General features: G+C 39.3%; 1 protein-coding gene across 16 annotated transcripts in view; it reads right to left on the reverse strand.

Annotated features, from left to right (window-relative positions):
• Window positions 1-13,868, reverse strand: part of ttn.2 (titin, tandem duplicate 2) — a 373,025-nt gene that overhangs the window by 66,426 nt on the left and 292,731 nt on the right. For all 16 annotated transcript variants that reach the window (XM_067987638.1, XM_067987650.1, XM_067987647.1 and 13 more), the window contains 16 exons: window positions 10,816-13,782; window positions 10,375-10,695; window positions 9,974-10,258; window positions 9,577-9,876; window positions 9,125-9,427; window positions 7,435-7,710; window positions 7,000-7,299; window positions 6,601-6,903; window positions 6,184-6,483; window positions 5,748-6,035; window positions 5,195-5,491; window positions 4,794-5,096; window positions 4,393-4,698; window positions 2,414-2,701; window positions 2,003-2,293; window positions 1,593-1,880 (listed from right to left, as the gene is read on the reverse strand). In XM_067987638.1, coding sequence (XP_067843739.1) covers window positions 1,593-1,880; window positions 2,003-2,293; window positions 2,414-2,701; window positions 4,393-4,698; window positions 4,794-5,096; window positions 5,195-5,491; window positions 5,748-6,035; window positions 6,184-6,483; window positions 6,601-6,903; window positions 7,000-7,299; window positions 7,435-7,710; window positions 9,125-9,427; window positions 9,577-9,876; window positions 9,974-10,258; window positions 10,375-10,695; window positions 10,816-13,782 — 7,416 coding nt within the window. The remainder of the gene's footprint in view (window positions 1-1,592; window positions 1,881-2,002; window positions 2,294-2,413; window positions 2,702-4,392; window positions 4,699-4,793; window positions 5,097-5,194; window positions 5,492-5,747; window positions 6,036-6,183; window positions 6,484-6,600; window positions 6,904-6,999; window positions 7,300-7,434; window positions 7,711-9,124; window positions 9,428-9,576; window positions 9,877-9,973; window positions 10,259-10,374; window positions 10,696-10,815; window positions 13,783-13,868) is intronic.

Here is a 13,868-nt window from a genome sequence, read left to right on the forward strand (position 1 = left end):
CCATTTACCCACCTTGATCCATATCTCTTGATACCCTTACCTAATAAAAATCTGTCCACATCATCTTGAAAATTTTAATAGTCCCAGCATCCACAACCTTTTGGGGGAAAGAATTCCACATTTCTACTAACTTTTGTGTGAAAAAGTGCTTCCTGATTTCACTCCTGAAAGTACTAGCTTTAATTTCAAGATTGTGCCCCTTGATCTGGATTCCTCCACCAGAGAAAATAGCTTCTCTGTATCTAATCTATTGAATCCTTTTATCATTTTAAACACCTCAATTAGATCACCCTTCAACCTTCTAAACTCAAGGGAATACATCCCTAGTTTATGCAATCTGTCTTCATAATTTAACCCTTTAAGCCCCCATATCATTCTGGTAAATCTGCGCTGTAGCCCTTCCAAGGCCAATATATTCTTCCTGTGGTGTGGTGCCCAGAACTGAATGCAATACTCCAGATGGGGTATGAGCAAAGCTCTGTACAATTGAAGCATAACTTCCTCCCCTTTGTATTCCAACCTTCTTGAGATAAAGCCCAACATTCCATTAGCCTTTTCATTTACTTTTTGTACCTGTGCACCAGCTTTTGGTGATTTGTGTACCTGGACACCCAAATCCCTTTGCTCCTCCACAGTTCCTAGTCTCTTGCCATTAAGAAAATATTCTGATTTGTCTTTCTTAGCTCTCATTTTGCTAATAATCTCTTGTGCGGAACCTTATCAAATGCCTTCTGGAAATCCATGTAGATAACATCCATAGACACTCCCCTGTCAACCTTGTTAGAGACCTCCTCCAAGAAATACGAACATACGAATTAAGAGCAGGAGTAGGCCATTCGGCCCCTCGAGCCTGCTCTGCCATTTGATAAGATCATGGCTGACCTGATTGTGACCTCAACCCTACTTTCCCGTCTACCTACTATAACCTTTGACTCCCTTGTTAATCAATTAGAAGGGGCTTGATCGGGTGGATGCGGTAAGGATGTTCCCAAGGATGGGTGAAACTAGAACTAGGGGGCATAATCTTAGAATAAGGGGCTGCTCTTTCAAAACTGAGATGAGGAGAAACTTCTTCACTCAGAGGGTAGTAGGTCTGTGGAATTTGCTGCCCCAGGAAGCTGTGGATGCTACATCATTAAATAAATTTAAAACAGAAATAGACAGTTTCCTAGAAGTAAAGGGAATTAGGGGTTACGGGGAGTGGGCAGGAAATTGGACATGAAATTAGATTTGAGGTTAGGATCAGATCAGCCATGATCTTATTGAATGGCGGAGCAGGCTCGAGGGGCCGATTGGCCTACTCCTGCTCCTATTTCTTATGTTCTTATGTTCTAACTAGATTAGTCAGACATGACCTAATAGTTTAGCTTGCTGGTGGTGAGGTTCACTTTTAAATTCCTGTTAATTGCCATTTAGATGACCACATTTTTTTAAAGCACACCTACTTCCAGATTAAATTGTTTACGTATTACCAAATATTATTTTTTCTCCTTTCAACGATTCACACTTGTAATCGAACTTGTATTTATTGCAAGACAAACTGTAAATGTCAATAGGAGCTTGTAACAATAGTAACGTGAAAAATTACTCACCAACTTGATCCTTTGCTACAACTGTAATTTCACATGGTACACTGTATCCAGTATCATTCTGTGCTCTTACTCTGAAAGTGTACTCTTTTCCTTCTTCCAGTTCTTTTGTTGAAAATCGCAAATTCTTGGACCTCATCAACTCTTTCCCCCTGTCCCCTTCAAGCATCATTTCAACAACATAAGCAATGATTTGGGTTCCACCATCACTGATTGGTTTTTTCCATGTCAAAGTGCAAGATGTCTTGGACACAGCTAAAGCCTTCAAGTCTATCACAGGCCCAGGTTCTTCTATATTAACAAAATGCATTATTTTTAGTGAAAAAAATTACAAAATGCATTGATTTTTGTCAAGTATTACATTATCAAAAATAATTATGCTACACTCTAACAGGTAATGTTTTATTCCTTACCTGAAGCTTTCACAGCATCTTTTGTCTCACAAGGTTCACCAATTCCATACTCATTTTCAGCCAGAACTCTGAAGTAGTAATATTTACTTTCTTCCAAGTTAATAATTTTGAAACTTGTCTTGGTACATTCAGTTGCTACAGTTGACCATGCCTTTCTTTCAGCATCTCGTTTCTCAACAATGTAATTTTTAACTGGACTGCCACCATCCACAAGAGGAGGATCCCATGATATAACAGCAGAATCCTTTGATGTTTCTTTAACTATAAGATTAACTGGAGGACCAGGAGTATCTAATTAATAAGAAAAAAAAGGAAATAGTTGTCTCATTGAATAAAACAATTAAAATCAACTAGCTTTACATGACAAAAATGTTACTTTTTATGACAATGAAATAATTGGTAACAACTTACCAAGAACCTTTACAGTAAGTGTGTATGCCTTTATTCCACTGCTATTTTCTAAACTTAAAATGTACTTTCCAGCATCGTATCGATTCACATTTTCGCAGTACAACATTGTGTCAAATTCCGAAGTTCTGATTTCAAGTCCTTGTCTATCCTTAATGTTGGCATTCATTTTAGCCCAAGTAATCTTTGGTGGAGGCCGACCCCTCACTGGCACATAGATTCTCATTGTGACACCAGCACGCAGTACAAGTACCTTCCTTAAGTCAGCATCAAGATCTGCTTCAGGAGCAACTGTTCAGAAAAAAAAAAATTAAATCTTTATTATTAAAAATCTTCAGTATGTTTCAAGATATGTTTGTGTGTCACAGTGCCATACAGTCGCTCCCATCAACTAGATCATAGAACCAGAGGCCACTTACCAACCAGTTATATCCCAGAGAACGTTGACAGTCTGTCTGTTCAATCAGATCCCAGAACCATGTCACAGGAACCAATAAAGTTCTAGGCCACCTCTATGGTGTAATTTGGTTCAGTCACAAAAATGCCAATCCACATTCCATCAAAAAATTGCTTCACCCACTGGATTACATACCTCTAAAATCTTTATCACATAACTAAATAAAAAAAAACAATATTGCACAAAAACAATCATAAACTTACCCATAAAATTGCCATCCCACATTACAATCACTTCAACATCTCCCCATTCCCATTACAAAGCAGTAATCTGATTCTGTACACACCTTCCCCCATTAGAAAATGGCACCACACCTCTATACATCATGGCACTGCCCAACCTAGGCCACTTTCCTAAGGGTTAGTTTGAACAATGCATGCACATTTACAGCACACCATGGGCATGCATGTCTGGTGCTAGTTCCGGCTGCTCTAGACTCCCCCGTTCGCTCCCCATGATCTCTGTTCAGGAATGGTTCTGGCAGTTTCACATGCTCCCCTTCTCATGGCTCTCCATAGTGCAGCAGCTCTGGTCCCAGGAACAGAGCAACAAAGAAAAAGAGAGAGAGAGAGAGAGAGAGATAGATATTAACAAAGAAACACAGAGTGAAAGGGGGCAGTAATAGAAACCCAGGGACATTTTAAAAAAGGGAAAGTACAGAGACTCTGAAATTACACTGTCCGATACTAGACTATGAACATTTTAAATGTTTGTCTGAAATTCCCCTCTTTACTGTTTTAGCACAGGCATTAACCCATTTATTTAAAATGGGATAATGAAGCATTTAAAAATGGAGAGAGCAACTTCAGAAAAATACATTAAGCTTTTGTATATTAGTATACCACAATGCAATATTAGGGCCAGAAATAAAGGTGAAGAATAACTCTGACAGAGGAAGAGAATAATAGAAAGTGTGAGACTGACAAGAGTGAGGAAAAAAAAGAGAGAAAATGGCAGAGTAACAGAGACAACATTGAGCAGTTCCTCCAGGGGGCCCCAAATCTCACAACTGACCCTGCCTACGAAGCAAGTACAGGAATTATAGCAGTGGTTGTCTCCCCAGCCCCCTAATACTTGTGCAAAAAGTACAAAACACTCCACAAGCAATACAAATGGAATCAGAATGGGCTCAGCCTTGCGGGTCTCAAGCCAACCCCAAGTGCACCCAGTTCCCATGGATAAGTGGAGCTCTTGAGAAACAACTGTGAGATCTTGATGTGAAACAAAGCAGCAACATCAGTTCAGTACATAAAACACATATGAAACACCATGACTCACACTCCAAACTATATCATGGGAGAACCACTGGTATTAGAATAAAAACAAAAGCAAAATACTGTGGAAATGCTGGAAACACTCAGCAGGTCAGGCAGCATCTGTGGAGGAGAAACAGAGTTAATGTTTTAGGTTGATGCATTAACTCTGTTTCTCTCTCCAAAGGATGCTGCCTGACCTGCTGAGTACTATTAGAATAATGTTTTAGTGACAATATTTAGTTTGCTTCATCCAAGTAATGAAAACTTACTCAAAATATCCTTGGCAGTATGTATATCAGGCACTTCACTTGGATCACTGTAGCCTATTTTGTTCACTGCGCTTACACGGAACTGATATTCAGTGCCTTCAAATAGTCCTGTAACAGTATAGTGTGTGTCATGAAGATTCTTTGGTACATTGCATTTTATCCAGTTTTCAGCATCTGCACGCTTAACTTCAACTAGATATCCCAAGATTGGACTGCCACCATCATATGCTGGTTTACTCCAAGACAAGCTGATAGTACTGCGAGTTGTATCAACTACTTTTGGGAAGGCAGGTGGTCCTGGAGGATCTGAATGGAAAAAAATAATTTGTATGAAAAAAAGTTTTTAAAAAAAGAGACTGAAATATAGTAGAATATATGCATATATATTCATATCTGCTTACATTGAGGATCAAGGGCAATTGCTGCTTTTGAAGATTCACTAGGTTTGCCTGGCCCAGCTTTATTCAAAGCAATAACTCGGTACTCATACTCAGTGCCTTCCTGAAGTCCTGTAGCTTTAACTGTTCTTTCCAATACTGGCTTCCTGTTGACTTTTGACCAACTAACAGCCTTTGTCTCACGTTTCTCCAGTAAATATCCAGTCACTGGAGAGCCACCATCATCTGATGGGGCCTTCCAGCTAACAGTCATGTGATCTTTTGTGATGTTGCTAATTATTGGAGGATCACATGGCCCAGGTACATCTGTAAAGAATACAAAGTAAGCGTTAAATATCTTTTGTCTGTTTAACAATCAATTAAAATCAAAAATAGCTACAGAACTAAATCAGTGTTTTACTTACCATAAGGATTCTTAGCAACAACTGGACTGGTCATGATTGGGTCACCAACACCATATTTGTTTTCAGCACTGACGCGGAACTGGTATTCATGCCCTTCTATAAGCTTTTCTACACCACACTTTGTAAGCTGTACATTGGCAGTAACTTGAGCCCAATTAGGACGGCTTGTCTCACGTTTATCTACAATGTAGTTAGTAATCTCAGCACCTCCATCCTCAAGAGGAGGTTCCCAATTCAGAGTAACACGATCTGTGTAAATATTGTTAATTCTGATAGAAGCTGGTGGACCAGGTTTATCTGACAAGAAACAGAAAATAAGGATGCATTAATATTTTAGAAACGTTATATTTTTAATTTTAAAATGAAACCAGTCCATTTGCTTTAAAATCTGACTTTCACCTTTTTTGCATTAGGTTCTCAAGAAAATACATTCATGTCTTATGAAGCCATTAAACATATGGATGCACATTCACAAACACATTTTATGAAGTCGTTGCACAATTAACAGTAGGTTCACACATATATTTTATGAAGCATTTTAAAATCTTTTTACCTAGTACTTTAAGTTTTACATTAGCTGATTTGGATCCACTTGGGTTCTCTGCAACAATAGTGTATTCTCCAGTTTCTTTCCTTTGGACACTATATAATTCAAGTGTGCACAGATTTCTTGTTCTGGCTATCTTAATGCCTTCAGCAGGCATTACTATCTTGCCATCTTTCTTCCATGTGATCTTTGGAAAAGGTTTTCCAAAGACATTAGCCTCTAGACAAACATTCGATCCAGCCTTTACAATAATAAGAGACTTCATGGCCACACCCAAATCAATTTTTGGTGGAACTGTAAATTGAACAAAGCATTATAATGTGAATAATTTTTCTTCTATAAGTTAATACACTAAATTTATCATCATGCCTTATGATATTGCAATGTCAGAAAAATGAGAATCAGGTAAGAAGTAATTCAATAAAGTGACATTAATTAGTACCATGTTCTGCCAGGATGGTCACTGGGTCTGAAGGTTCAGATGGCTTGCTCATATTAACTGCAGTCTTTGCAATGATCCTGAATTGATACTCGGCACCTTCTTCAAGATTGGTAACAGTAAATTCTTCATGAGGTACATTTTGGCTGTGGGTGTTGCACCGTATCCACTTATCACCAGGTAATTTACAGGCTTCAACGAAATAGCCAATTAGTTTGCTCCCACCATCATGTTTGGGTCTTGCCCAGACGAGAGAAACAGTGCTATTCGTGACATCAATGGCTTCAGGTTTGCCTGGTGGATCTGTTGTAAAATATGGGTACATATTTCTAATTTTACAAACAAAAACTATCCAAAGAATTTAAGATATCTTATAAAGTTAATTTTATAATTATTTTCAATTTTTTTTTGGCTACTTACCAACAGGTGTCCTAGCTGTTACAAACTCAGTTGGTTTACTAGGCTTGCTAGATCCAGCTCTGTTCAGTGCACTAATTCTGAAAGTATATTCTAGCCCTTCAATCAGACCTGAACATGGATACTCAGTGGTACGAACAGATATGTCATTTGCCTTTACCCAAAGAAGACTGTTTCTCTCTTTACGTTCAATAATATATCCACTGATGGGACTGCCGCCATCACTTTCTGGTCTATCCCATGCTACAAATATGCAGTCTTTGTTAACCTTTGTGACATGTGCATTCCTTGGTTCACTTGGAACATCTGTGGACAAAAATAAAAGTTAACTATAGTCAGCTCTCAAGCAAGATTTTGTGTCTTGAGAAAAATGCGTAACCTAAATACTTTGTCATAGCTTACCAAATTGATATTTAGCAATCATTCTTTCAGAGGTGAGAGGTTCTGAAATGCCAAATCTATTTTCTGCACGTACACGGAACATGTGCTCTTGCCCAGGGATAAGTTTTCCAATTCTACAGTTTGTTTTTGTTACAGATGACACAACAGTAACCCAGTCACCACGGCTTAAATCGCACTTCTCAACTACATAGTTTGTTATCTTGCTGCCACCGTCTTCAAATGGAATATGCCAATTAAGGCTGCATGCATCAGCATCAATTTCTGAAATGTCAAATGGTGGTTGTGGTGGTCCAGGGATATCTGAAAGACATTAACCATCGATAAGGAAATGATGAAATAATGCTGCTTTTGTAGAATACAATTAATATGAAACTATTTACTCAGCTCCAGTTCATGCAAATTCATAGCACTAGTCAAAGTAACAAGTATACGAACCCATTATCACCACACGAATTTTCTGCGAGGTGGTGCCAGAGCTATTTTCTGCAGAAAGGTTGTAATAGGCACTATCTTTTCTGGTAACATCTTTGATGATGAGTATAGAAGTGTTCTTTGACTTGTGCACAACTAGATGGCTAGATGGAACAATATCTTCTTCACCCTTCATCCATTTGCAAATTGGTGCAGGCTTGCCAGTTACATGAGCCTCAACTCTAAGCTTCTGCCCAGCTTTGATAGTTATGAATTCAGGCATGATAATCTTTGGTGCCACTATAAGAAAAACATGACATTAATTCAATCTTAATGCAGGAGAGTGAGCCTTTGTTAAAATTTATATGCTCCCTTAATACATTTCAGTGCCAATTTTCCAAGTATGCACTGCTAGCAGGGAGCTTCCCAATCTCCCAATAATTACAACCAGCTGGCAAGACTCCCCGCCAGCAGCACATACTCAGGAAATCAGTCCTATTCTGTCAGCATCTTAAATTACTTAACAATTATTATTTACACTTTCTCCTATTACACAATGTTTCTACAATTACCAAATGCCAGCTCAGCTCTGTTGGTAAACTCTTGCTTCTATGTAAGAAGGTTATGGGTTCAAGCTCTGCTCGAGGACTTGAACATATAATCTAGGCTGCCACTTCAGTACAGTACTATGGGAGTGCTGCATTGTTGGAGGTGCCATTTTTTTTCTAAAAGATGTTAAACTAAGGCCCTGTTCAGGTGTCAATTTCAAAATTTCATGGTATTATTCATCTCATTGTTTATGAGACCTTGCTGGGTGTAAAATGCCTACCGTGCTTGCCTACAAAACTGTAGATGTTGCATGTCAAAGTAATTCATTTTATGTGAAGCACTTGAATTGTCTCTAAGAGATGTGATAAAGCACTATCTAAATACAAACCCTTATTTTTAAAATTTGAAAATATCTTGAAAAAGTCACAGGGGGAGAATTTCAACTACCACTTGCCTGTTTCACGCCTGAAAAACAGATGACCAGTAATTGAAAGTCTGGTGGGGACCTTGTGCGTCCATTTGCCCAGCAGAATCAACTTTCAGGCGGGACGTTAAATGGAAGCTCTACGCCCTGCTCAAATCAGACAGGAGGCTGTTTAGTTATGCAAATTGGGGTCCTACTCCTGTAGTAGGACCCCAATTACAATTTTCAAAGAGAAATGGGTGCAGCATGCTCGGCACCTGCCAGTCTAATTTCTCCAGGTCCTGACAGTCCTAATCAGCGATCCTTAAAGGGACCGCTGGAGGCCTCTCCAAAAAGGTGGGGCCAGAAAATACAGGCGTTCTCCTCCAGACACCACAGAATTCTTTTGGCCTGCTGCTGGCCTGTTCTTACGGTCACCTGGAATCTGATCTCTCCCCCTGACAGGCTTTACCTGCCAGGGGACTGAGTGCCACAACGGATGATTTTCCATCCTGGGAAACTGGAGAGCTGCAGCAGGTGCCATTTGGCACTTACAGCTCATTGACTCACTAATATTAATAAGGAACTAACCTGAAAGTTGTTCAAGCCTCCCGACTGCCACATTGAGCAGCATTGTGGGCACATTGCTGATATCACGCCCGTTCAGTGCCCAAACTGAAAGTCTCCCCCACAATGTTTTTTTTTAAAGTTTGTTTCAATTTTGGCACTTTATTCATAAGAAATCATTTAGTGTTTACTTACTCAGCTGTTCTTTAATTTCAAAAACTCCTTCAGTTTCCCTGGGCAAGCTGACCCCTACAACATTTCTAGCTGCAACTCTGAATTTGTATTTAGTTCCTTCCTTAAGGCCTGTTACAACAATGGCCAGGTCCTTGACTGTAGAATATTGCGTCCACTGTTTCTCAGATTGGCCTTCTTCCTGGTATTCAATAACATAACCGTCAATTTTAGCACCTCCATCCCTAATAGGTGGTAACCATGTCAGTGAAGCAGTATTTTTCGTCATATCAATGACATCCAATTTCTTGGGTGGATCTGGTTCACCTAAAAATCAAATTGCAAACTGTTATTTTGAAACTAACTGATATCAAATAACATCTGGAAAATAAGGCTAGTGGTGAGAAAAGGCCATTTGGCCAATACAGCTCTTTTTTCTTAGTTTTATAGGAAGAATGCAAAAATAAACTACTCACTGATTGGATCTCTTGCCAAAATTGGTTTGGCAATGTCTTTTGGAACCCCAGCACCATATTGATTGACAGCAGTCACTCTGAAGAAGTATTCACTTCCAGGTACTAGACCGGTCACTCTGAAACTAGTTTTCTTTAAATCTTGTATCACTGTACCCCAGGTCTTTCTGTCTGCTTCTCGCTTCTCCAAGATATAGTGAGTCACTTGACTACCACCATCATTTTCAGGTGGTGACCAAGACAGGTGACATGCCACTTTTGTAACATCTGAAACTTCAATGTCTGAGACAGGCCCAGGTGTGTCTGGAAGTGAAAAAAAACATATTGATGAAAATTAAAACAGTTAATGATCAATTCAGATCAGGAACCATCTAAAACAAGAAAAAGGAATAATACTCACCCAGAACTTTAACATTCACAAACACTGCCTTTTCACCGGCTGCGTTTACCAGTGTCAGCGAATATTTGCCAGAATCATCACGAGTACTATCAGGAATGACGAGGAAAGCCATTGTGTCAATTAGGTCAACTTGACCCTTTCTGACAACATTGTCTATTCCCATTCTCCTCCAGGTAACTTTAGGTGCGGGTCGGCCTCTGATAGTGGCAAACAACCTGATAGGACATCCTGCTCGTACGGTTACAAGCTTTCTCAGGCTTGCATCTAAGTCAATCTCTGGTTGTTCTGAAAAAGATTCATTTTGTAAAAGAAATTATTTTGTCTTAAAGAAATATTACCACATTTAAACACAATGTTTTACTTGCATCACAAAGGGCAAAAAGGCAAAATGCAGTGCATACCTAACATCTCCTTTGGGGATACTGCTTCTTTCAGTTCAGCAGGGCGACCAATTCCAACCTGGTTCTGTGCAGAAACCCTAAATTCATATTCCTGTTTCTCATCAAGACTGGTCATAGTATATTGAGTAAGAACAAGCTGAGCTGTAACATTACATCGCTTCCATCCTTCTTCAGGAGATTCACTGACACCTTTTGGCCTCATTTCAACAACATAACCAATGATAGGAGCGCCACCATCATACACTGGCTTTGTCCAGCCAAGAGAAATTGACGTCTTTGTACTGTCAATCACCTTTAGACCACTTGGAGGACCAGGAGGTTCTGTGCACAGAAAAATAGGAAATGAGTTAGGAGAATGTGGTGTGACAGCAAATTAAAAGGGTGAAAAAAAACTAAAATATTTCCATTTAGAAAATTCACAAAATGTTAAAAATGAAATACCCATAGGATCCTTTGATATTACTGGTCTTGAAGGTAAACTTGGGTCTCCTAATCCAACTTCATTTTCAGCTTTGACACGGAACTGGTATTCATGTTCAGGAATCAGATTTGTAACCTTCATCCGTCTCTCTGGGATTGGACTCTTGTTGACTGCTACCCATCTAATAGATCGTTTCTCTTTCTTCTCCAATATATATCCTGTGATTGATTTTCCACCATCATCTTCTGGTGCATTCCATACGACAGTCATTTCTTCCTTGCTAACTTTAGTAATCTCTGGTGCATCTGGAGGGCCAGGTCTATTAAACTGTGTCTTAGCTACAATTGGCTTAGTTTCTGATGGTGGACCTGTACCTATTTTGTTTTCTGCTCGTACTCTGAAGATATATTCATTTCCTTCAATAAGACGAGTGACATTTGCATAATCATTAATTAAAGAAGTGGAATATATGGACCAGACCATTCTCTTACTTTCACATTTCTCTAGAATATAGTTTTGAATTTCACAACCACCATCATCTGCTGGTGGGTCCCAGCTGACTCCACACCTATCACTTGCAATGCCAGAGACCTTTAGGTTTCTAACTTCACTTGGGACATCCAAAACATTCACGGTAGCATAAGCTGTAAAGCTGCCAGCTGAATTAGTTGCAGTGATTACATATTTGCCACTGTCATCACGTTTAGATTTAGTTAAGATAAATCTGGATGCATCAGCAGTTGTTTCAATCTTAGCTCGAGGTGATCTGCTAAGATCAATTGCATCTTTGTCCTTTACCCAAACAACTTCAGGTTGAGGTTTGCCTCTGAGACTAGCCTCAATTCTGATGGTTTCACCTGCTTTTACAGTTAGTATTCCAGTTAGCTTTAGATCCAAGACTGGTTTTTGAATTTCTTGCTTAACAATAATATAATCTGTCTTCACCCAGTTGCTTTCGCCACCTTCATTCTTAGTTTGAACTCTAAACTGGTAGCTCTGGTTTTCAGTACATCTGTCAGCCATGAAACTAATCTCTTTAATACTTCCTTTGTGTAATCTTTCCCATTCATCTGAGTCCTTTAACTTTCTTTCAACATGATAAGACAGGTTAGGACTACCACCATCATAATCGGGTCTCCTCCATTTAAGCAGAACAAATGTCTTTCCTATGTCAGCAACATGAAGATTTTCAGGTTCTCCAGGCTTTTCAATAGGATCAATAGCTAAGATTGGTGTTTTGGTTTCAATAGTTGGACCTAGTCCAACTTTATTTTCTGCACACACACGGAAGAAGTACTCATGATTTGGTGTAATGTGAATCTTGACCACACGCTTAGTCAAATCAGATGAGATCACAGACCATCCTCTCTGGCTGGGATGCCGATTTTCTGCGATGTAGTTAGTAATTTCTGAGCCTCCGTTGTCTTCTGGATTTTCCCAGGCAAGCACACAGGAATCTTTAGTGACATAGCTTACTTTGATATTCTTACAAGGGCCAGGTCTATCAAGGACATTGGCAGTAACAGCAGCTTGAGCTTGTCCACTACTATTTTTAGCGACAACACTGTATTTACCATGGTCAGCTCTGGTTGCTTCTTTAACCAAGAGCTGTATAACAGGGTAGTCATTATTTATCTCTATACGTTTCTCAGCAGGAAGTACCCTACCATCTTTTGACCATGTAATATCTGGATCCGGTCTGCCTTTAACACGCCCAGTTATGGTAATAGTTTGTCCCACACGAACTGTGACCAGATCACGACAAGTAATATCAAGTTCTAGCTCTGGAGGATGAAGAATGTCCTTTGTAATTACAGATTCTGGTAGTTCTCTTGGCTCACCTTCACCAACAACGTTGGCAGCCTTTATACGGAATCTGTATTCATTGCCTTCAATAAGACCAGGTACTCTAAAAGCACATTGTTTGATTAAATCATCTTTATTAATTCTATCCCACTTTGTAGAATCCGTTTTCTGACATTCTACAATATATCCTAAGATAGGGCTGCCTCCATCCTTGGTGGGCTTTGTCCAGACTAAGTCAACAGTTTCTCTAGTCTTGTCTTTCAGTTTAGGATTGATTGGTGGTCCAGGTGGTCTGATAGGACGCATTGGTGAGACTGGATCAGAAATTAGTGATGGTTTACTTAGACCAGCAATATTTTCAGCAAATATTCTGAATTCATACAAATTTCCTTCATAAAGTCCAACAGTTCTGAATTTTAGATCTAATACTGGTGTCTTATTCACCCGTATCCATTTACCAGTTGTTTCTCTGCGTTCCATAATGTAACCAATAATTGGGCTACCACCATCGTACTTTGGTACACCCCAAGAAACTGTTACAGCATTTTCTGTGACATCATAAACAATTGGTTTAGTAGGTGGGCCTGGAACGTCAAACATGTACTTGGCGACAGTTGGTTTAGACTCTAGTGGTTCACCAATACCAATTTTGTTTTCTGCTCGAACACGCATAATGTATTCACATCCCTTCTGAAGACGTGGAATTTTAACTTGAGTGCTTGTGGTTCCAGAACTAACAACACTCCAGGTTTCGTTCTTAGTTTCTCGTTTTTCAACAATATAATTCATGACAGGACTTCCACCATCATCCTTAGGTGGACGCCAAGAGATAACCATGTGCTGTGGTGTTACTTCGAGGATATTGATTGGACCAACTGGAGGGCCAGGAACATCCAAGACTGTTAAGTGTAAAGCCACTGTCTTGCTACCAGCTGGATTGGAAACAGTAAGTATATATTCACCAGTATGTTTTCTGGTACAATCCTTAATTGTAAGCACCGTTGAGTTGTTGTCAGTGTCAATTTTGTAATTGCCTTCTGATTTAAGCTCAGCATTGTCAGTGACCCACTTCACTGAAGGAGGAGGAATACCTCTCATGAGGGCAGGAAGTTTGACTGTGCTGCCAACCTTCACAACAAGACCTTCGATCAACTTTACATCAATATCCACCCAGGGTGATACTATAAAACAAAAGTATATATAAACCAATGAATCTCATGAAAATATCAGTGTTTAATGAAGTACAGATTGAAAGCAATGGAAAACA

Source organism: Heptranchias perlo, chromosome 7, assembly GCF_035084215.1.
Source record: "Heptranchias perlo isolate sHepPer1 chromosome 7, sHepPer1.hap1, whole genome shotgun sequence".
Taxonomy (NCBI): Eukaryota; Metazoa; Chordata; class Chondrichthyes; order Hexanchiformes; family Hexanchidae; genus Heptranchias; species Heptranchias perlo.